Raw genomic sequence first — 25248 nt, 5'->3', positions numbered from 1 at the left:
CAGACAAGGATACCCCATGGGAAAGCAATGTGAAGCAATGGCTGGAGGCAAGGCAGAGCACCGAGGGATTGTAAATATGGAAGGTGGGAATGGCCCAAGTGTAGGATGCAAGCAGGATAGTGGGGAAGACGGAACTAGAGAAGAAGGCAAGAGTTCGTGGACCCTTTTGGCCATACTCATAATTTAGGACTGTATCCTAATCCTTAAATTGTTCCTTGACCTATAAGTCTCAGCTATTTCATAGCAAAATGGTAAGAATGATGTCTACCTAGTAGGATTAATGCTGGGGAGATTAAATGACATAATGTATTAGGTCCTCAATATACTTCAGCATATGCTTTATACTATTGAAATTAATCTGTTCAAAAAATTGTTTTGAGATAACTTTCAAGTGAAAGCTATATGTTTTTCCAAAAAAACACTGCAAATTCAAAACAATGCTGCATTTGATAGCCACTAAGTTTTCAGAATTTTTCTACTAGTTGAAGACCCATTTCAGGAAGGAGAATCACCCATACATTCTGGTACCTGGCAAGGATGAAGACAATGGAAGATAAGTGGGAGTTAGGGTTAGGAGGCAGCCTCCTAAATGGCCTCTGCATTGCAAGCGTGCTTGGAATCTGTTCATTTGCTATTTAATAAAAAAGGCTCCAATAGAGGATCCATTCTGAATATTTTGTTTGAGAGTCTCTGTTTCTAATTTTGAAATATATCAAGATAATTATCACTCAAATGTATTTGTTAGTAAAAAAAAAATCTTTCCTCATGTGTTGCTAAAACTATTTTCGTGTTCTTGTTACCTTTTAATTTGTTTTTATACTTCATCAATAAAATAAGAGTGATCTTTAATTCTTCAGGTTGGGCCATGTTCTGATTCTATATACTTGACTTTCTAATTTGCTTTGAAAGGGAAGAAGAAAATGAAACTTATGCAAGTAGGGATGATAGTTTAGTTTCTGGATAAGAACAGTGCTTTTTAAATCATGGGACCAGGACTTATGTCAGATTATTATTATAATATTTGCTTCTAAAAAGTTGAATTTAAGCTAACAATTATTTTAAAATAATTTAAAAATAACTCTTACACTTAAATCTTGGAAATAGCAGTCAAAATGACTTAGGATCAGAAGCAAAAGCTATAGAGGTTAATTATTCTCCCAGCTTTACTTCTGATGTACACTGAGATTGCTACTCCTTTATATTTCCTATCTATGAAAGAGAGCATTTGTACAGGACTTGTAATCCACAATCATCTAGGGTTGAAAAGTAGAATTTTGAGTAAGTGTATTAATACATTCTGAGAGCAGAACAATTTGGTTTCAGAATTCGAACGTAAATCTCTTCCAGTTCTTCTGGTCTCTGTTCCAACAGACACACCAGCTCCTGCTTCCCAATCATGGGGATTAATATGCTACATCTTTCTTTCTTTCTTTTAAATTTATTTATTTATTTAATTTACTTATTTTTGGCCTCATTGGGTCTTCGTTGCTGCGCGTGGGCTTTCTCTAGTTGTGGCGAGCGGGGGCTACTCTTCCTTGCGGTGCATGGGCTTCTCATTGCGGTGGCTTTTCTTGTTGCAGAGCATGGGCTCTAGGCACGCGGGCTTCAGTAGTTGTGGCTCGCGGGCTCTAGAGAGCAGGCTCAGTAGTTGCAGCGCACAGCCTTCGTTGCTCCGCGGCATGTGGGAACTTCCTGGACCAGGGCTTGAACCCATGTCCCCAGCATTGGCAGGTGGATTCTTAACCACTGTGCCACCAGGGAAGCCCTGTTATATCTTTCAATCGTGTAGAAACTTTTAAGAAGGAAAGTTTATAATATAAATTAATTGACCTCTGCGTTGGATAATTTGTTTCGTTTTCCTCCCAATGGCAGTCAAAAAAAAATGTCATGAAAGTATTAAAAATTAATTCATCTTTTTTAGGAGAGCAAATGCAATATGTAGCAAGAGCCAAAAAATATACTTATTATCCTTTGACCCACTAATTATACTTTGGGGAAGAAAACAATCAGAGACTTCTTATATAGTAAAAAATTTAAAAAGTGGAAACAAACTTAAAATGCTCAATGATTGGGGAACTGTTGGCTAACCCAGAATTATAAGCTGACAAAATATTGTATTATGCAACCATTTAAAAGGATATGCACAAAGACTATGAAAATACATTACAAAATTTGTTTAAAATAATGCTAAATGTATTGTATATGTATATATTGATTACAAAAATGCAAAAATGATGTATTCATATAATATTGAGGAGAAGAATTCAGGAGTCAGTTAAGAAGTAGCTGGTCTACATTGCATATGACATTCTTTTCAGTAGATGATTTTTTGGGGTAGTCTCTGAAATAGTAACAAAAATGCTGCTGTGATCAACTTATCACTTAAATTTCCTTGTTCTTTTTCTCTTTCTTCTTTTTCTTGGTGCACAACACAGTGATTTATTATTTCTGTACATTTCCAAATGATCACCATGATAAATCTAGTTACCATTTTTTCTCGTTCTTTTAAAAAATATGGCCCCCAAAGATGACCTAAACCTTGTACTTGCCCATTTTTCTCCCTTTTTATGTCCCAAAGGAAATGCATTTTTTTCCTCCTGATAAATATTATGAACCTGTTTATTCAATAATTGAGTGTGTTAATGGACATCCAGTAACTCACTCTTTGGTGCGTCCACGAGGCTCTTTCCGCTGGAACTCATGGCTACTTAAAGAAGACACACTGCCCCTCTTCTTCAGTAAATGAGCCGTTCTGTCTTTAGCAATGTCTGACATCATCCTAACCTACGGAAGGAAACTTTTGTAAAATACTGAACAAAAGATCTGAAAATATTTTAGTATAACATAGAGACTCATTCTAAATAAAGTACACAGATCCTTTTTTTTTTAAGCATTTTTGAATAGGGAAGTGGGGTTTCCTTAAGAGTGATTTTTAGTATATGTTGTTATTCTGGTCGGTATAACTGGAAATATGATAACTCTTTTAAAAAATATTTCAGAATTTATTTATAAGAAGTAGAGACTTCCTTTTTTGTTTTATTTTTACTTTTTTGGCTGTACTACATGGTACGCGGGATCTTAGTTCCCTGACCAGGGATGGAACCCGCTCCCCCTGCAGTGGAAACATGGAGTCTTAACCACCGGACCACCAGGAAAGTCCCATCTGATAACTTTTACTTATGCAATAGCATACTTAATTCACACAAGCATATATTAAGCTGCAACAAAAATACTTAACTGCAGAAGAGGTTAAAGTCACTGAGAAATGATAGCCATATGTAGAAGAACGATATTATCCTACACCAGAAAACAATATTTTTATTGCCTCCCCAAATTTAATTTCAATGATATTTTGCTAATTAACATTTGTTGTTGTTGCTATTACTTTAAAAATTAAGATAAGCTGCTTCTCCAAAGGGTATTTTTTTTTTTTCAAGCAACAGTGATTTACTTTGTAAAGAGCAAACAGAACTTTTGTTTTTGTTTTTTTTTTTTTTGCAGTACGCGGGCCTCTCACTGTTGTGGCCTCTCCCGTTGCGGAGCAACAGGCTCCGGATGCGCAGGCTCAGCGGCCATGGCTCACGGGCACAGCCGCTCCGCGGCATGTGGGATCTTCCTGGACCGGGGCACGAACCCGTGTCTCCTGCATCAGCAGGCGGACTCTCAACCACTGCGCCACCAGGGAAGCCTAGAACTTTTAATGAAGTAATTTATTGGAAAACCTACCTCCTCTCACAAATGCTTGTGAAAAAGCTGGTAGTAGGAATGGACTTCCCAGAACTTGGACTGTAACTCTACTGCCCTATTGCCTACATACAAGTTTAGACATTCATTGGAATTATTTTATAATCTGTAAATCTGAGAGCCCTAACAGGGAGACACTGTGCTAGGCACTAAAATAGAACTAAAACAGTCCCTGCCTTCAAAGAGCTGGCAGTTGAAGTGGGTAGGGCAGACAAGAACACAACCTAAAACCCCAGTGTGATCAGTGTGAAGGCAGACAGAGGCAAAGGGTACTGAAGGGCACACAAATACAGCAGAGGTACTGTGTGTTAGGAAGCAGTGTGGGGGGTGTGTGATTGTGGACCTGTGTGTGAGAGTGTATGTACATGGGTGTGAGCATCTCTATGTGAGCATATATGTGTCTCTGTGGGCATGTGCGTATGAGCATAAGTGTGTCCCCATGAGTGTGTGAGGCTGTGTGTATGACTGAGTGTGTACATAAATGTGTGTGCCTGTGTGAGTGCCCATGTGAGCATCTCTTTGTGTACGTACCTGTGTGTATGAGTGATTATCTGTGTACCTGAGTGTGTGCCTTTGTATGTTGGTGTGTGCACCTTTGTATGTGATGTGTCTGTGCACTGAATGCATGTGTGCTTGTGTGTTTGAGTGTGTCTGTGTACATGAGTGTGCCTGTATGAGCGTGTATATGTGTGAACAAGACATACAGAGCCTGTTTAAGTGGGTCATTCAGGTTCCAACCTTAAAGTGACACTGACAGACCTCGGTTTGCTCACCTGTTTCCAAAGCTGCCCCGCAGGCCAGAATTGGGACCTGGAGGTCCAGAGGGGCTGAGGCCGCCGGTGTCGCCAGACCTCAGGCAGACTGCTCAGAACTCATGCTGCTCCACGATCGGACCGGCTGGCCAGCTCTGCACTGGGTAACACTGTAAAGCCGAGACACACAGGCGGGCAGGAAACAAAAGGCCAGGACCTGCTTCCAGTTCCAAAAACTGGGGCCACTTTTTTCTTATTTTTTGGAGGGAGGAGGAATAAGGCATTAGAGAGAGAGGTCGTGGACAAGGCAGGCAGGCCATTTCTAACACAGGGCCCTCCCCGCTTAGCCCCCTCGATCCTCGAACTTGCCTTTTGCCTCTGTCAATCTTCTCTGCTCCTGCCCAGACGCGCTGCGGAGAGGGCGCACTTACCTAAGGCAGTGCTGGAGACGCAGACGCGACTCGGCGGGGGACCTCCCGGACCACTGGCTCTTCCGCTGCCGGGACCAGCGCGGGTCGAGGCTCCCGTCTCCCAGGCTTCCCTCTGCCCGCGAATGCCCGCGCACTCCCCCTGGACTCCGCGGCCCGTCTCCAAGGTGACCTTCTCAAACAGAGTCCTTGGCCCGCCCCAGGCAGACATAGTAGTTGCGTAGTCCTCTGAGCCGCCTAAAGATGTAGAGGATCTCCTCGTCACTGCCCAGAGGGGGCTGCCCTGAGCCTGGCTGTGCCTTGGGGTGGTCGTGAGCTGGAGAGAAGCCGAGTCACTCTGTAGCGAGGGGGACATCTGGGAACTCAAGGGGCAGCCCTGAGAGCCCTCATCAGTTTCCTTTTGCAGATGTCAGGGGCAGGAGAGGGAAATGCTGGCGGTTCCTAGGACGGGAAGTGCGAGGTACAGAGAGAAAGGAAAGCACCCCCTTCCCTTCCCCCGACCCCTGATGCTGCCTTCCACCACCCCAAGGCACAGATGGTTGATAATAGAGCTCACATTTACCAGGTACTGGCAAACAATTTTAGTTTTATCTAGTCCTCCCAATAACTCTCTCAAGAAAGCACTGTTGGGACTTCCCTGGTGGCACAGTGGTTAAGAATCCGCCTGCTAATGCAGGGGACACGGGTTCGAGCCCTGGTCTGGGAAGGTCTTACATGCCGAGGAGCAGCTAAGCCCTTGCGCCTAACTACTGAGCCCGCGCGCCACAACTACTGAGCCCATGTGCCACAACTACTGAAGCCCGAGCACCTAGAGCCCAGGTTTCGCTACAAGATAAGGCACCACAACGAAGAGTAGCCCCCGCTCGCTGCAACTAGAGAAAGCCCGCACGCAGCAAGGAAGACCCAACACAGCCAAAAATAAATAAATAAATAAAGCAAATTAAAAAAAAAAAAAAAGCAGAAAGCGTTGTTAGTCCTTTACAGATTTAGAGAATTGAGATTCTGAGATATTGAATAATATGCCCAGGGCCGCTTGGAACTCATCGTCTTATCTTTTGGGCATTACAAACTTTCACGTTACACTTTCCTTGACACCACTCTCCCCAATCCTTAAAGTTTACGAAGATTTGAAATGGAGGCTGTTTGGGGTTGAGAACCCACCTGACATAAATAATAGGCCCTTCCTCCTTAATAACTATCCCTCTTCTAACCCCAGAGCCCTTCCCCCAACCCAAAGCAAACAAAACCAGACCCTGAAGGGACCTTCACATAGTGGGCAATCATTGGAAATAGAAAAACATGGCGCCCTAAGCACCTAGCTTGGTGCATGTCCATTAATGAGTGCTCAGTGCAGCTAGAATTGGCTGTCAATAGCAATACATCTGCATAGCGGTAGAGCGCATAAGGATTAGGATAGCATTGGAGAAAGAGCATTAACATTTTCTGGCCCGTCTCAATCCTTATTCACATAAAAATAAGAACAGGAAAGGATTGTTGACTATTTACTATATAATAGTTAGGAACTGTTAGGTGACTGATAAATATTATCTCATTTAATCTGTTCAGTGACCCTAGGATAAGTGAATAGTAACAATTTTTTTTTAAGATAAGGAAATGAAGAATCATTGAGTAACATGCTCAAGACTATAGTTAAATTATAGAATGAGATTTGTCCAACTCTATAGCCCTTGCACTGTGCCAGACCTTCTGCCCACCATGCCCACCCTAAATATGCAACGAAGTTTTCCAGAAATGTGGTAAAACTTTAAGAGGCTGGTAATAAAAGAGGTTCACAGCTCAACTTATTTTTGTTTTTCATTTATTTTCCAGAAAAAAATCACATTTAAATAGTAACTTACTTATATATTTGATCTTTTCTCAAGTATAATTAAACTTTGTCCTGCAATGGGAACCCTAGTGGCAGTAATGTGCCATGATAAATAATTGCATATTCAGGATTTTGTAAAATGGGTGATTGGGAAAATTATGAAGGAAAAAACACTTGTAAAAATCATTGTTTACAAAAAATGATATCCACACCTTTTCTAATTTATAAGGCAAGTAACATTAAAATGTTCTCACGGTTATCTTCAAGAAGTCAGTATTACACATTCATATTACCATTGTTCATCAGAGAGCTTTGGGCAGTTCTGTGAAGGAACAAACCCTTGCTTTTTTTTGCTGTTTTTTTCTTGAGCACGGCACATAAGCAGTAAAGATTTCATCACAGCTACGAGAATTAAGTATTCTCTATTGAATTAAACATGTAGGAAAAAGAGCCAGCCATCAATATTTTAACTAATTTTAAAAGTATATTTGAGTATTTTACCCCAGAGTTTTTTTTTTTTTAATAAATATTTTATGCTCAAGGTATTTTGTGAAAATATGTACTCCATCCAAGGTCATAAAGACATTGTTTACTTTTGCTACAAAGATCGTGGAGAACTCTAAATAAAAGCTACCACCAACTCAAAATATACACTAACAGCATTTTCTTTAAGAAAGACAGATGACTGAATTTTATTACCTTTAGAAATACAACAAAATTTCTGAGATATTTTTCCTAGTTTCTCTTATTGTTAAAAGTACAAAAAAAAGATCAATGCCTTCCATTGCCATTTAGTAGGCACAAAATTAACATTTGATCATTACATTCATACAGATCTCTATGCAAAGTGAAAAAAAAATCCTTTGTATATTGAAACCCAAAACTCTTCAAACAGTTTAAAAAGCCAGCTCTACAAATGACTGCTTGGCCTGTAGTGAAGTCCTAATGAATTAAAAATTGAACTATATTTAGAGAAATGTAAAGTGATTCAGCTTTACTCTTTTCTGTCTGGTAACAGACAGTTCACCCAGGAATTATTAAAGGAACTTTGTTGATTTTTTGTGAAAACGATTTGCAAAATAAAGCAAAGCAAAAAAGAACTGCTTAATGCTCATTAATAGAGTGTAGAGTCCTGCAAAATTTATACAAAATAGTGTATTTTTCCTAGGTTTAACTGAAATGTTTTTCATATAATTTCTAACAAGATTATGTAAAAATGCAGTCAGCATCAATCCATCATGATTCAATTTCTTAAAGTGTTTAGATAAAGTATTACCAAAGATTGTTCACTAGTATTAATTCTACTCTGTAAAGAAATCTGGACCATCTTCAACAGATAGCAGCATGATGTGATGGTCATAAGTGCAGATCCTAAAAATAATGCTTAAAAATTTAAAATAGTAAAACAATTTTATTGTTTTGTTTTGAATACTTTAGGTGATAAAGTTAAATTCACTAAGATATACTTATGAAATTTAAAGTAGATACTAAATCGTTTAAAGTGGTAGAAATTTTCCTTAGAGTTAAAACAAAAACCCAGAAGCATCTTTCCAAAGCATTCCTGGTTATATTATTTGAAATTGCTGAAAGATATGTAAACCAGTGTTAAAAAGAAAACTTTTCTAAAGTTTCTTCAAGATGTGTTTAGAAAGAAAAGTGTTTTTCTGATCCAAAACTTTCTTAAGCTTCATTAAAACACTAACATTTATTATCAATGTCTAAGGAGTGGGTTGGGACTATGGTCTAGAATAATTTATTCTCAGACCACAGTGAACATTTGCCAGAAGCAGTAGTCCTGAACATGATTTGGAAAACTCTGGAATACAGTGAATGAAGTAGAATTACCCTTTACTTATTTTCTTTTACCAATTAAGGGACACATAAAAATATATTTGATTTTCATTGAAACATCTTTTTCTATAAGGTTAAAGATGTATTTAAAACAGGCAATGTACTGCACTAGAGATAGAAGGAGACAATTAGAAATACTATAAGTCAAAGGAAAAATAACATTAGAAGTTAAGCCTAGAGAATAAGTTATTATACCCATGGTGGATGTCAGCAAGGAGGTGACTTTCTCTCCTAGGAATACTCATTTTGGGTAGACATCAGATATTAAACATGAGGGACAGTGAAGAGGTCTGACCATGGTCAACTCAATAGACCCTAAAATTTGATCTTTCAAGAAGGATATTTGGTATTCAGTTAGATATTTAAAATGCAGCTCTAGCCTATAGAAGATTACAGAACATCAAAGAAATAGAAATGCTAGTGGGTTTTGTTGTTTGGTTTTAATAATTGGAGACTTAAACATTGCACTCCTATCTCATTTTTCCTCCATACATTCCACAGACAAAAAGTAATGTAATGGTAGCCATGTTTGATTCACAAATGAGTAAATGGCATTTAACTACTGTTTGCTGAATGAAAAAAAAAAAAAAATGGAAGGAGCAGGAAAATACAATAAAGCCTGAAGAGAGAAGTGCACATAGTAAAAGAGATGGGGTGGGTCATCAGAACAGTCTCTTTAATCAGTGTAACAATGATTGACTCGTTCATTCATATCAACAATTTAATTTGACTCATTTTAAGGAAACATCATGTTGACAACTTTTAAAGCGATATTTAGAGATCACCCTAATTTTGATAACATAAAAAAATTATGCTTCCATTGAAAAAAAATTGCTGACCAGAAAACCATGTAGCAAAATGAATACATTTACATTGAATGGGATTTTGCTCAAATGCATAATCTTTTGGAAAAAAGAAAGTTAAAAAAAAAACAAACAAACAAGAAACCACAAACGCATCTCCTTAGTAGATATAGGCACATTTTACCGTGTCATTCAACTTTAACTGACAGACTGATTATTTTGAGAAAAAAAAATGCAAAAATGAAAGCAATTGGTGCAACTGTTTTGGAATGACAGTAGTCCGTGCTTATAAAGCATCCAATTCAAAGGCCTACAAAAGAAACAGTGTCAGCTCACAAGTTAGTTGCCTGTGTCCCTTGCAGGAAGGGAGCCATGTTTTAGGACATTTTATTTGGAATGAATGACAGCTTGCAACCTACCTACTTCTTTTAATCTTTTAAGACACTGACAAAAAGGACAGAAAAATGACAGTGAGAGAATGCATTTCAGGTCAGTTTGAGATAGCATAAAAGAACTCTAAGAAAACAAGGAATTTTCCTAGAAAAATCCCTCTACCTTTTTTTTTTCCTTCAAGATTGTAGGAAGCTAAGTGGACTGAATGAAAAATTAAGCTCACTAGAAAAATGGTATTCAAATGATAATTGAATGTGTCAAATCTGATGAAATGTCAGAACTAAGAAGTATTTGAGAGATCTACTAGGGCAGTGATTCTCAAATTTTGGGTGCTGTCAAAATACATATTCTTAAACCCCACCCCTACAGATTTATTTATTCAATATCAATTTATTGATGCCCACTACATTCTAGGCTCTGGGGATATAGTGGTAACTAAGCCAAAATCATTTCCCTTGTTAAATAAATGATAATACAAGTGGTCCATAAATCATGCTTTGAGAAACATATTCTTTTCCAAGAATTTTGCTTTTGGAATTATCCTTATTTTGGTATTAATTTTTCATAGCACCTTTTACCTGGGTATTTATTGGAATATGTATAGTAAAATAAAACAGAAGAGTTCATTTCCCAGAATGAACAAGTAAAACAGGTCAAGGGCTCCCACTGCTGTCAAGATAACTGGGTTACTTCCAGCTGCTGTGTCACTTTGGGCAAATTATAAATTTGTTTAAGCCTCAATGTCACCATTTGTAACATACTAATTAAAAAAAGTATCTACCATTTGGGGGTTGATATAAAGATTAAGTGAGCTAACATCTATAGTGACTGGTACATGGTAAGCACTCAAGAGAATATCAATTTTTATTGTATATCAATTACTATGATTGTACAAGTTTTTTTTAAAGCCCGCAAAGGTGGATCTCTCTGAGTCAACTAGAACCATGGCACTTCTGAGGTGGGAGAAGATTTATAGATCATGGCTGTGTTATTATGGTATTTAAACAGTGCTCTGGAGGACCAGATTTAAATTGCCGGAGGAACTCCTTCATTGCTCTGAGCTGTTTTGCCTAAGAGGATTCCATGTGCAATTTTAGCAGAAAAAAGTTTGGCTGTTAAGAAAAGCTTGGAAACCACTGTCAATCTCAACTCCTCATTCTAAAGGTGAGAAATTAAAGAGGGCTATGATTTGTCCAAGGTCACACAACAAGAGTTAATGGTAGAGCTAATGTAGTTACCAGGCTTCTTTGAAATGAATATTTGGAAATGGAAATATGAGTAATTATGGCCTCAAACACTTTGCAGATTGAGATTCAGTAAAAATACATAAAAACAAAAATAAAACAACTGTAGTTTAACTTTCTGGAGGGGATGGTTCCTCTCTATTCACTTGAAACCATTTGAAATGTGGACATTCTTTCTTTACAGGTGAAATGTACTTCCAAATACTATGCAGTGAATTTTCATTTTGGCTGTACGTGTCGAGAAGAATAAAGCTTTAAAAATAATTTAAAATTTAATTGTTTGGAATTGTATGTTCCAATTATGCTAAAATTCAGACTAATTCTTAAGAAAAATTATTTTTAAAAATAACATAAAAATATGGAATTTATTTGAAAAAAAATATTTCCCATGTTGCAAAATAAAGCATTCATACTTTCTATCTTGTTAGAGCAGAATCTTTTTTAATCATAATGCTCAGGAAATGGTGTTCTGTTTAATGAGAAGCCTTTCTTTTTATTTGAACCCTTGGTATTGAAAATCTAAATATGTACTAGCTCATTTTGTTTTAGGAATTGATAATGAATCTGACTTAGTGTTTCTTTTATAATTACTTTGTCTAGGATCATTTTTCCTAACACAAATTATTATTGTACAGTACTTTGCATACAGGAGTAACAGGAGATTATAAACTACAAGATTAAAAAAGAAAACACCAAAATCTAAATCCCTGCTATGAGTTAATTGTGTTATTATATGACCTATTTTCTGAAAGAAGAAGGGATATATTCTCTATGAAGTTTCTGGTATTCAATAATAATAATAAAAATATTTCAAAATTAATAATTTTGAAATCTCTGACTTTCATTCTGTTTCATAAAGACCAATTATGGAATCATAGGATATCTTCATAGTTTCAAATTTCGTGCCTAGAGACATTTGAATAATGTAGAGATCATTGTAATCTGTTTTAAATTACATTATATATCAACCAAATTATTCTATGAAAAGAAAACCCTTGTGTTTAATTACTAATTCACTCTAGAAAGATATAAAATAAAATAAGATATAATGAGCAAGACATGAGAACCAATAATATTTATACACTTTTAATATGGCTTTGTGTTAATATTCAATATGTTTTCTCATGAACTGATTTCTTAAAAACACATTTTTATATTCATATGCTGGATAATTCTCAATTTTCTGTTACTTACTCTCCATTGGTTTCAGTGTCTGAAATTTCCCCATGTTTCATGGGATTTAAAAGTTTGCATTTACTATTTTGGTTACAAAATCAAATTGAATATCTTTGCTTAAAGTGAGTTTATTACTTACTTGTTCAAAAAACTTCAACACCAGAGACTGCTTGGCGAGCCAATTGAGAGTTGTTTGAACAGTAAGATTTCTTCTAAGGTAAAACAGGTCATTTTGAACATTCTCTTGGTAGCAAGCACTGATTGAGAAGTACAAATATTAATTTAAAAGGTTTCACTATAAACAATTGCCTGTCACAATCTCGTTTTAAATGTAAGACTTACAAAATTTAATTTGATTCTAAAATTTAAAGGGGCTAAAGCTTCTTTGTCAAGCATGAATGAATGTAAAATAAAATTTATCAACTAATGATGAATATAACAACTTAATAATTATACTTATTTAATAGTATAACCTAGAGTAGGAATTAGTTTATGTTTAAAATAGGTTCTATGACTTAAAGGAAAATTCATGTTTTCAGATTGTAATGAAGGAAGGTTTTACAACTGGGACCCCTGAAGAAGAGCTTCTTCATCCCGAATTCCCATATTATGAGGCCAGACTGAGTAATTACAGTTTTTATTATACCTTGCAACAATGAAATCATAACATACATTTTTGATAACTCTCTTTTTGATTCCCCAAGAATGGCAAAGATTTATAGTTACATACAATGAATCTTATCCAAAAGGAAATTTATTGCATAATAATGTGGTTAGAATTTGATTTATAAAGCTTATTTTTTCCTTCCCAAATTATATAAATGATGACAATTAAAATTCTTCTTCTGGATTTAAGTAGGGGACTAAAACCTTTTTTTTCTGGGATATTTAGACTCAATGTTTTAGTTCCTATTGGTAAGGAGGAAGATGCTTGGTACCATTCCCCATGCTGGATGGGAGGCACTCTCTGTATAGAGTTATTGTGCAAAAGTTGTTAACCAGTTCAACTATGGAAATTCTTGAAATTTTAAAATCACAATTTTTGTTTTAGTCTGATTATTCAGTAATCTCCACATCTGCTAAACTGTGGAGAGAGGGGGAAGTAGTTAAGACTTCGACATCTTCTTTACTCTTGATTATAATTTCATAAACTTTAAATATGAATTGCTTTCCCTTTTTACACAAGTTATAAAAATAAGAGGGCCTGTTTACACAGTTTGCATTTTTATGAAATTTGCAGTTTGAAAAAAAAGCTTTTTAAAAAGTGGTAATTAATGCTTTTCTTTGAATATGCACATGTACCTTAGAATTTTTTTTTTCTGAAATAGTTTCTGACTTTAACCCACTAAATATTTGAAGATAGAATTTTTATTTAGCACTAGAGTAAAACATACTAAGGACCGAAGAAAAGGAAGTTTTTTTCTGGTTCCACTGAATTTTCTTTGTGTGTGGCACCCCCTTATGACAGCTATCAATATTATATTTAAATTTTATATATTGACAAAATGCAATCTACCTCTGTAAGCATTGTGCCATTCAACAGTACTACTATTAAATTTACATACCACAGTTTAAATTACATCCATTTCAGGAATGGTAAAATGCTAAAACTCAAGTATAACTGCCTTACTGGAATGAGTACAATTTACAAATACAATAATTACATTTTAAAACCATTAACAATATTACACCTAGAAGCAAATACTGTAGGACTGGTCATCATGGTATTGTGTGAGGGAAATCATTGCTGAAAGTCATTGACATTTCCAGCAGATATACCCCAAGTGCAGATTTTGGTTTGTTTTCATCAAACCAAAATTAAAACCTGTTTCTCATACAGTAGTTCTCCATTATATGAATCCTCCAAATCCTTGCATAAGATTTTATTAGTTATCTGCCAAGTATTTTCCTGCAAAATAAAACAACATATCAACGGTTACCTGCTAGTTCCATAATGTGGTTATTAAGTGGGTAACATTTCTATTCTTCCTGCCCTACTCCTAGAAGCCAATACTATGTAATTGAAGGGTACAATACTAACATAAAATACATAAAGTTTATTAAGTTTTCAACTTTCCAGACCAGTTAGTTGCCTTTTCACATTTCCATATAGGAATACTTTGCAGAGGTTTGGGTTGCCCAGAATAGCTTGGAAGATTTGTTCCTGGATGGGAGAATCCAACTTCTTATAGAAAGAGTAACCATATAATTTCCACCCTGGGCCATTTTTGAGAACAAAATGGGTGTAGTTAATAATTACATCAATAAGGCAGACATAAAAGCCAGGATGTATTCCAACAAATCATTGACCAAGATAATCACCTTAATATTGGGGAATCCCCACCAATAAACTCTCGTGTGTGCCAAAAACCTGTCTCATTATCACATTTCAGCTCCAGGCAACCACTTCTGATCTCTGGTCTAGAGTTTTTAAGGTGCTATTAAAGTGAAGATGGATCCTCTTAGATCTCAGCTAAGCCTAGACAAGTCTAAAATCTATGAAGACCTGCTGAAGAAGAAAAGTTTTCAGGTAAGAGATAAATTCAAAATTAGCATTCATCTTGCTTGTCAATGTAACAAAAGTAGGATTTACCCCCATTAACCTCAGTGTACACACCTATATAATGGGAATGACAGGTCAGTCCCATATAAGAAATAGCCAGAGCCATGATAAGTATCCAGGACCTTCCTGATTTCTGATTCCCAGTTTCATTGTCCTATTTTTACTTCATTCAACAATTGGTTTGCTTTCTGATTGTGATGGGAAATGGAGAGTGGGAGTGGGGAAGAAGAGGAGGAAGATGATCAGAAAATCACAACCTATTCCTTCTTAAGGAAGAGTAGCTAAGGCAACATTATTGTTTGCAGATGAAACTCACAAGATACCCACTTACCTGCAGCAAACCTTTTCTTGATGAGTGAAAATCTATATCCTGCTCCAACAAGTTCAATGTCACAGCCAGAAAGGGTGCTTCCTTCACTTGTAAACTGTACAACCAATGGGGAAGGTTTGCTTGGGCCTTCAGATAACTGAAATCTTGCCAATAAAGAGCCCACTCCTAAAAAAGAGTATTATTACAAGATAGTCAACACAACATTCTGGATATAACTTTGGAAATTGTATTCAAAGTTAATGTGCAAAATCGAACTTACTAGAAAATAGTATATGTTTCAGTATAAATAGAATAAAATTTATCATTAAATATTATTCATGACGTTTTTTGCACGCTGATAAAAATGTAATTCAGCCAAATGGTACTTCAAAATTTGGAAGCATGCTGCTTGGAAGGCAATGTATTTTCCAGTTTATGATTAATATCAGAGGAAAGTGAAAAATATCTAACTATCAGGGAGTGTGAGATCTGATACAGAATGGAAATATGCCTCATTAAAAGCTCTTCTCTGCTTAAAGTATGGTCTGTTTGATGTGGGGTCTTGGGCAGAAAAGAGGTAGCAGAGGATTCATTGAAGAACTATTTTCTTTTATTGGTTAAAATAAGTATATACCAAAGTGAACTGAAATATTTTGCTTACTTTTAGAGCTAAATGTATTTTGGTTAATAAGTTTCTAATATCTGAAAGTTATTTCAGCTTTATATATTAAATAAAATAAGCCTGTGATTACATTACCTCCATTTTCTGACTTCTGAGAAATATCAGGAATCTTCCACAATATTCTGTGCTGTTCAGCATTCCTAAAAATAAAGTAGGTAAAAGACTTTTTCATATGCAAGGGTTTCTGTTTAATGGATGTCGTATTTTTCCAGATAGTATTAATTACTAAAAATGATCTTAAAAATTTTAGCTACAATTAAAGCATTATCTATCTATCATCTATCTAACCATCCCTTCCTCCTTCCCTCCCTCCTTCCATCTATCTATCTATCTACCTACTTACCTATCTAACCCTTCGTCCTTTCCTCCCTCCTTCCATCTATCTATCTATCTATTTATCTATCTAGGTATCCCTTCCTCCTTCCATCCCTCCTTCCATCTATCTATCTATCTATCTATCTATCTATCTATCTATCTATCCATCCCTTCCTCCTTCACTCCCTCCTTCCATCTGTCTACCCATCCATCCATGCATCCATTCATCCATACATAAATACTCTCCTTTCTCTTTCCTTATTGTAACTAGTCACAACACTGTCAGAGAGATAAACATTTAGAGGACAATGCAGTTAAATTTTTTTTTAACACATCTACTGAATAAATAGATGGGAAGTGTTAGTTGATCAATTAATTCAGGTAATTTAAATTGGAGCTGTCACATGGCTGACATTCTATTTTTTTTTCTTTTTTAATGTTCTACTTTTTGCTTCTAACAATCATGTGGAAAAACTGGAGTATTTTTCCTTAGGAGGAAAGGATTTTTTAACATCTGGTATTGGTACTCAGTGTCTATTCTGTTTCTGTTCCCATACCTTCTCTAGTGTGCCTTTTAATAGTCCAGAGGCTGCAAAATGAAACTCAGACTCCCTTGTAATTAGGGTCCTAGATGCAGATTAGGGTCCATCAATTATAGGTACTACTTGAAATCTGGAGAATAGAAGGGAGGCAGAGGCCATTTTCCTGATGCTTTTTGGGCTGTTTTCTGCTGGTCAGCAACCTAACTGAGATGTGGGGATCTTGTTAAACAGTGCTCCAGTCCAGTCTCAGTTTTGTAGTTGTTGAGAAGCAGTTTAGGCAGTGCCAGTAGGAGCTCTCTTATCCTTAGACTCTCATGAGGGTGGTGGGTTCTTGAATTCAATGGCTCCACTGACAGCCTTCTAATTTCTCTCCTTCCTGGTTGTAGCAGAGGTAGCAGCTCCCCTGGTGGACCAGTTCTGCAATCTTCTGGGAAATATTCTTGGAGATCCAGTCTAAAGCTTGTTCCTCTTTTTTTGTGTGAACATCTAAATCCCTGTGTTAAATCATTTTCTGCTTGAAATTAGCTATAGCAGCTTCTCTTTAATGCCCTGAACCCTGACACCCAGGCCTGCTGTGATCTCTTCCTGTAGGAAACACAAATGCTAAAAAGTCTGTGATCCCTTTGCCCAGGAGCCCTTTGGTGAAGAGGAAGGGGACTAATGGCTCCTTACCAGACTGCTGGTGGGAGCACAGCCTGGAGCTTGGTTACCCCTCCATCTATGGGGACCAGGAACTGCACATTGTTGAGGGCCACGGCCGTTGTCATTGCATCCGTATTGTATTTGTAATCTATGCGCAGGTCGGTGCTTGCCGGCTCACATCGCCAGTTCACTGCCAGGTTCAGAGGTGTGGACTGAATGCCCTGGGCTGACACCTTGCCAAAGACAGGAAGGAGAACATTTAAGGCTTGAATATTAATCTGAAACAAACCCAGAAGCTATTATTATCTCCCAATGGAATATTCTTAGATATCAAAATGTCATAATGTTGTTTGTGCCGCCCACAAGTGAGCACTCAGTAAAAAAATCACCATGAAGGGTGCCGTATGAGTGAGAGCTGGGTGCTTCAGGTGAACTGTTACAGATTAAAAATATAAAATCAATTATTAAAGTTTCTATAGCACTTTAGAGTTTACAATGCACTTTATGTCAGATAGGGAGCTGGTAGCACACTGGTTAGGAGCTGAGGCCAAGAAGGCAGACAATCCTGGGTGTGAGGTCGTTTTTCCTTTCTTTCTTTCCCTTTCTTTCTTTCTTTCTTTTAATTGAAATAGAGTTGCTATACAATATTATATGTTACAGGTGCACAATACAATGACTCATAATTTTAAAGGTTATACTCCATTTACAGTTATTATAAAGTATTGGCTATATTCCCCATGTTGTACAATATATCCTTGTACCTTATTTTATACCTAATGGTTTGTACCTCTTAATCCCTTACTATTGCCCCTTCCCCTTTCCCTCTCCCCACTAGTTTGTTCTCTATATCTGTGAGTCTGCTTCTTTTTTGTTATATTCACTAGTTTGTTGAATTTTTTGATTCCACATATAAATGGTATCATACGGTATTTGTCCTTCTCTGTCTGACTTGTTTCACTTAGCATAATGCCCTCCAAGTCCATCCATGTTGCTGCAAATTTCATTCTTTTTTATGGCTGAGTAGTATTCTATTGTATACATATACCCCACATCTTCTTTAACCATTCATCTATTGATGGACATGTAGGTTGTTCCATACCTTGGCAAATTGTAAATAATGCTCCTGTGAACATGTATCTTTTCAAATTAGTGTTTTTGTTTTTTTCAGATATATTTGGGTGTGAGTTCTGATTGTCACTTCCAAGCTGAGTGATCTTTGACCAGTCACTAAAAACTTCTCTGTGCCTCAGTTATTTCCTCATTTGCCAAATGGGAATGATAATATATATTTTTTAATTTTTAAAAATGTTTTTGGCTGTACCATGTGGCATATGGGATCTTAGTTCCCTTACCATACTCATGGCCCCTGCACTGGAAGGGTGGACTTTTAACCACAGGACTGCCAGGGAAGTCCCAGAAATAATAATAATATTTATGCCTAGAGATGTTAGGAAGATTGAAGAAGATGTTTTATATGAAACACTCGGCCTAGTGCCTCATATACAGTAAGGAGTTAACATTTTAATACATGTTACCTATTAATATTCTTATCATATTTGCTCTTCACAAACCAGTGAGTTAGACAAAGGTGAATTTGACTAAGGAAAAGCCAGGTTTGAAGAAGCAGCAAAAAGTTATAAGACAATAATATCAACTAGAATCCTGGGCCCACAGTGAAAAATTTGCAAGGTTATTACTTCTATGTACCTTTTATAAGTACACGCGCACAGCAGGGGCCGTGTGGGTGGTGTCTGTGCCCTTGCAGTTTTACTCATGGAGTATAAGTTTTGCTGATTTTAAAGAATATAAACAGCTCTTTATTGGCCTAGTAATGCCTGCACATATGGACACCACGTGGACCTGAAGGCAGGCTGTGCTTAAAAGTCAGCCATGGTTTTGCTGCAGAAACAGACCCAGACATGGATTCTTTTATAAGATGACAGACATGGCTTTTGATGACGTAATTTTAGTTTGATGACCATTATAATAAAAGCTTTAAAACTTTATAATAATCTCTATGATAAGCTTTATAATAAAGTTTTTAAACTTTAAATATTTTTAGCAGCCCAGTCCTCTGCAAATGCACTTTTATGTAGAAGTCTGTTACTTAAGATATAGCTCAAAAGCAGAGCAGACCCACTCTCCCCACCCATTTCTATACTCTGTCCTTGGCAGGAGTTCTCAACTTCTCAGTAGTTCCTCTACCTGGGGAGGTGCTTTATGGATATGTGATTGTCCCAGTTACTGGGAGGGTGCTACTGGTGGCCAGAAAGTAAACATGATGTGATTTGATCCCACAAAATGCTAATTATGCCTCCCAACCAATCCCTTGCATTGTTGAAAAACAATAACAACAGCACAACTAAACCACAACAAAAGGGATTCCTCAGAGCACCTTTAAAACAAAATGTCAGGCCTAGGGCTACTTACATTTCACAAAGTACTTTGAAATGTCACAGCCTATAAAATACCTAGGTAGGAATCATTTTTTCCTAATTTGCAGATGAGGAAACTGAGGCTCAGGGACATTAAGTGTCCAAGGTCAGTGGACAGTAGGAAGCTGACTTAATTCCAGAATTCAGTCTCTTGCCTTCATTATAGTACTTTATACCAAGCTCATATTGCAATAGGTGAATTCTGTTTACTTTCTACGTTTTGTTATAATGTCCAAAGCTTCAATGGTATTATTCTTACTAGAAAAACATTATATTCATTTGTATTTTTGTGAAATGTACAATTACATAGATGCTTCATGTTCAATGGTTCCCTTAGAACATGTGGTTTTCAATCCACAGGGTGCGTTATAATCATTTGGAGGACTTGTAAAAATATATACACCTACGTCACATCCTGAACCAATTAAATAAAAATCTCTGGGAGTGTCAGGGCCCAGTAGATGTCTCTGTCTCTGTCTCTGTCTCTATCTTTATCCCTCTCCCCTCCCACCTCCCCATCTCCATCTTTATCTATAAATAGATTTTTATAGAGACATCTATCTATATTTATATCTGTGTCTGTCTATAATTAGCACCAGTTCAGAATCAACATTTGTTTATAACCGCCCTGGTGATTGTAAAGTACACTCATGTTTGAGATGCACTGATTTCTATTAAAGTACAACTTTCAAAAGAGATCAAGTGGCTAGGAATCAGTGGGATACTCAAGCTCTCTAGAACCCTGGTTTGAAACAGGCTTATTTATTAAATCAGTAATATTCTGGGGTAAAGGGAAATCCTAAACACAAAAAGAAAGTTCTCATATCCTTTAATGTGTTGTACCAAATATTCTCATTAAATTATTTCTTAACATAAGTTTCATCAGAATTTAATTCATAGACTATCACATTATGAAAAAACACCAAATTACTTACATTTAATCATTTAAAGTAAGAGATTTTAGTACGGTAATATCTTAACGAAATTACAGTGAAATATTTTGTCAATATTTGTAATCTTAATTGATGTAGTTTTCTGAAAATTCATTTTTTGGCGTGTTTCCCTAAATTTGAATGAAATTTTTTACTTGCAGGTTTCAACTAATAAGAATATGTATGAATATTCTTGACACTATATAGCCTCCAAATAGTCTTTTAAGGTTTCTGTTTTCTTATAAATTCTAGCTTTTAAATAATATTGAAAGAAATTTTACTTTGTCTACTTTTATTTAATGTTAGGTATGTTAGAATATACATTTGTAATGTGAAAGAGACACCTTGACCATATAAATAGGCTTACCTGATATTTGAGCATATCCACGTTATAATATGTAGCCTGGGGCTTTTGTTCCGACACTTTCTTTAGGTGAATCATCAAATTTGGCATGTTTACCCAGAATTCCTTGGTATTGGCATCATTTTGGGTATTATCACTATTCAATTGGGAAGAAAAAATGATTGAGTAGCATTTTGTAACAAACATAAACCACACAAAAAAGCATATTTTCAAATTGTCATCTGATTTCTATCTCCATCTTTGACAATTTGTAGAGATTATATTATTAACAATAGTATAGTTTTAGTATAATTGTAGTCCTGAATGGTATTATGTTAATAGATTAATACCCATAGGGAGGCATTATTGTATTGCTATAAATCTCAGTGATTTGTACCCAGTAATATTACCCAGTAATATTAACCAATCGTGATGATAACTGGTTGCTTTAAACACTGAATTATTTATTAACCCAAATTTAATAGCCCTTTCTACATCGCCACCATTTCCTATGAATTAGTCGGTTAATGCAATCAAGGAGTCGAGTACATTGATTTTCTGTTGAATTTACTTGAACAGTAGGGTCTCAGAAATTACTTAGTAAATATTTGTAAGCAAACATTTGTAAACAAATGTGTAAACAAATATCTGTAAACACGGTCTTTATCTCCAACTGAGGAGAAAACGGTGATACTAAAATTATCATGCTCCTTTTTTAGCATTCACAATAGTTCATCTAAGAGTATCTAAATCATAAAAAGTCACCTCACTTATAAGATGATCCTGGAATTTAAATGATAATAACCAAGGTAGTTACACTAGAGAGTGCAGTCTTGGTAAATTAAGGAGTTTTATATTCCTATGAGGGTCGTCAATGTTACTCTGCGGCCTCTCCACAGGCCACTCCCCCCGTGTCTTGTGAAAATGTTTGTCTCAATGGCAAAAAGAATCAGGCTAGAGTGTGAAAAGCATCTGCTCACTTCTCACATGATGAAAAAACTGGGGCCCAAGTGTCTCAGTAACTTACTGGCATTTCACTTTCAGAATATCCTATGTAATACAATAATGGTAGCTAGAAGTTTTTGAGCCTCTATTATGTGCTAGGCACTCTGTTAGATACATTATAAACTATATCACTAAAATCTACCCTGCAAAAGAAGAATTATCTTCCTTTTTAAAAATAAGCATATGTTATAAAAAGAGAAAATTAGAGGTCACAGAGACAGAAGGGTGTGATACAGTGATAAAGGCAGGTCAAAAGTAAGTTCCTATGGTTCAGCCTCCAGAAGCCAAGCATATCAAGAGCTGAGTCAAAAAAAACATCAGGGCCTTGAATCTGCTTCTGGTCAGTTAGGAACGAGTGGTCATGGACACCAAGTCTCAGCAGGACCCCTGTGGTTCTGTTGTGCCTGCTATAGGTTGTTGAGGACAGAGAAAACCCTGTGCCTCTGGGCAGGAGGAAGTGAATGGAAAAGACTCCTGGCCCCTCGTCCTTGCCCCTGGCCCAGCTAAGCTAAGGATGCCGATAAGTGTTGTCTAAACTGTTATTATCTAAAACATCCAAGTTACCCAGAGCCTCCAGAGTGGTACCTACACAGGAGGCTGGAGCTAAGAACAATAGAGGTTCAGCAAAATTAAGTAATTTACTTAAGGTTGAACAGCTAATAAGTAAGAGAGTCAAGATTCCAGCCCAGGTCAGTCTTACTGCAGGTCATACTTTCCCACTATACCGAAAGAGGTGTGGAATTAATATCCAGCAACATTTTATTAATTTGTGCTAAGTAAATCCAAATAACTGAGAAAATCCCAATTATATGTTTAATAACAAAATAAGCTAAGTCATATGTCTATGAAAATTCCTCAGAGAACTTGCTTTAACAAATAGTCAAGAAAGGTTTGTCAATCAAAAGCTTGCACAGAGATGCAATTCCTGACTACTCATAAAGCCTTGAGAATTCTTCAGACTCAATTGGTTTAGCGATTGTTCCTGAACATCCTTTGTAAGCCAATCCCTTTCATAAGGGAAAAGTAGAAGTAAATTTCAATTTGGTCCCTGTCACAGGGATTGCAAACCCAAATGTCTCCAGGGACCTAAACTAACCTAACCTAAATAAGTCTTTCAGTAAGGATAACTGAGAAGATTGGCTGGGTGTAAGATAACAGATGAAGAAAGGCTTGAACAGCATTTGAGAATAATGCTTGGTTCCATGACCTTTTGAAAAGTAGGGGTGGCAGCAGGGGTGGTGGAGTGGAGCTACATACCAAAACCAAACAGTCTCTAGGACTGATGGGTCACCAATCACAGCCCTGACACAATCATCAAATACTTAGAGTTAATAAAGTCCAAATTAATAAGAATTTTTTTGCTTTTGCTTTTGTTTTGTTTAAAAAACAACTTAAGGGTCCATATAATGTTTTGTCACACAAAACATTCTCAGACTGATATTTAGTTCAATTCATAGGACTGATATATTAATATAAGTATAAAACTCTGACACATATGCCTAAGAACTTGGCAACATAACTGCCTAAAAGTGCAACAAAAGCTATAACTATCGCACCAGTGATATTTACAGACAAACTGGTGAGATGGTGGCACGTAATTCCTAATTTCAGATGGAGGAACCTAGAAAAATAAAATCAACTCGCTGTGAGGCTCGCTGTGCACATCAAAAACACAGAGGGAAACTGGAATAAGAAGTTCCCAATTTCCAATCTTGATCATTTCACATTTATTTTTCATTTAAAGGGTGAGCATTTCTTTTGTATTTTTAAGCCTGGAATCAAGTTTGCCAATTAAACCATCGCAAGGACCAAAGAGAAGGAGGTGATCTTGGTCATCACCTGAAACACCTGTGACTGTTTTTCATCATGGGAGCGAAAAAGTCTCATTCGGGCAAGAGAAAGAGAGTGACTGTATTGGTCCTCAGATTCCAAATAACCTTTAGTTATTTCTACATAAATATCCAGCTTGACAAAATTCTCTAAGTTATAGTTGAATTGTTCATTCATTCAACAAAGACTACTCAAGTCCTTATTAGGCATAGTGGAAGGTACTGAGGATACGGTGGTGAACCAATAGATGTGTTCTATTCCCTCATGGATTTTACAGTCTAGTGGGGGAGATGGATGGATGAAGAAGACAAATAGATATGTAATTATTAGTTTTAGTAAGTGTGACAAAGGGAAGAATAGGGAAGATGGAGAGAGAATAACAAGGTGATGTGATTTAGTGTGGGAGTGGGGAGGAGAGTGGGGAGGTCAGGGGAGGCTGAGTGCAGCTGAGATCTGAAGGATGAGAAAGAGTCCGGTGAAGAAGTGTGGGAATCCTGTTGGCGGCAGAGGAAACAAGCATACAAAGTCTTGATGTGGGAAAGGACTCAGCAGTTCCCAAGACTGGCAGGTCTGGCTGGAGCTACAAGGATTCTGAGGAGGATGGTGGGAGATGAGGACAGACAGACAGGCAAGAGTGGATGACTCAGGGTCTTGAAGGCAATGGTAACAAGTTTGGATTCTGGTACAGATGCAATGGGAAGCCATCAGAGGACTACGAGCGAGGATAACCTGATTTATGTCAAAAAAGGTCATCTGGTTATTGTGTGTAGGAGTGGGGCAAGACTGGATGCAGGGAGGGAAGGAGGAAAGCAGTTGCTGTGGTCCAGGGAAATGACAGTCATCATTTGGATAGAAGAAGTGATGATAACAGGGAAAAAGTGGCCATTTTAGAGAGAGAATTTTGGATGGAATATCAGGACTTATTGATGGAAAAAACTGTCAAGAATGACTTTTTTTGTCTCATCCATTGTCAATAATTAACTTGTAGGGTGGATCATTTTTTAGTAGCATGTATATATGTGTGTGTTGTGTGAATGTGTATGTGCGTATATATATATGATAAAGACTTCAGATTTAATAGGAAATGTGAAGAAGTGTATTTATGTAAACAAATTCACATAAGCTTCTTTGATGCCATACATGTAAAGTTCCATCAAAACAATCATCATTACAGTACAATGAAATTACATGTTTAACAAAGAGATTTTCAAGCTTATATGAAGAGTAGCTCACAGTTCAGATATCATTTGATTTTAGAAGATGCCAATACAACAAATGGACTTTATTCCTTTTATTGGGCTCATTTTCCACCATCCTCATCCATTGTCTACCAGTGATAAGCAAAACAGACAATGACTAAATTGTCACTAATGCAGATTTCATTACTCTAAATGTCTCTTTAGCCACTTGAGATAGATGGCCATTAAAAT

General features: G+C 36.7%; 2 protein-coding genes across 2 annotated transcripts in view; both read right to left on the bottom strand.

The window, feature by feature from the left end:
- DYNLT5 (dynein light chain Tctex-type family member 5) overlaps positions 1–4972 on the bottom strand; it is a 28580-nt gene extending 23608 nt beyond the window's left edge. The window contains exons 1-2 of the mRNA XM_065894409.1: positions 4928–4972; positions 2663–2784 (exon numbers count right to left, since the gene is read on the bottom strand). Of these exons, the coding sequence (XP_065750481.1) occupies positions 2663–2778 (116 nt within the window). The 5' untranslated portion in view covers positions 2779–2784; positions 4928–4972. The remainder of the gene's footprint in view (positions 1–2662; positions 2785–4927) is intronic.
- A 9133-nt stretch (positions 4973–14105) lies between these two features.
- SGIP1 (SH3GL interacting endocytic adaptor 1) overlaps positions 14106–25248 on the bottom strand; it is a 209437-nt gene continuing 198294 nt past the window's right edge. The window contains exons 22-26 of the mRNA XM_065885603.1: positions 21008–21140; positions 17304–17506; positions 15850–15914; positions 15114–15278; positions 14106–14128 (exon numbers count right to left, since the gene is read on the bottom strand). Coding sequence (XP_065741675.1) covers positions 14106–14128; positions 15114–15278; positions 15850–15914; positions 17304–17506; positions 21008–21140 — 589 coding nt within the window. The remainder of the gene's footprint in view (positions 14129–15113; positions 15279–15849; positions 15915–17303; positions 17507–21007; positions 21141–25248) is intronic.

This window comes from Phocoena phocoena, chromosome 1 (assembly GCF_963924675.1).
Source record: "Phocoena phocoena chromosome 1, mPhoPho1.1, whole genome shotgun sequence".
In the NCBI taxonomy this organism is placed as follows: Eukaryota; Metazoa; Chordata; class Mammalia; order Artiodactyla; family Phocoenidae; genus Phocoena; species Phocoena phocoena.
Note: the sequence above shows the minus strand (reverse complement) of the source record. Positions and strands in the feature narration are given on the sequence as shown.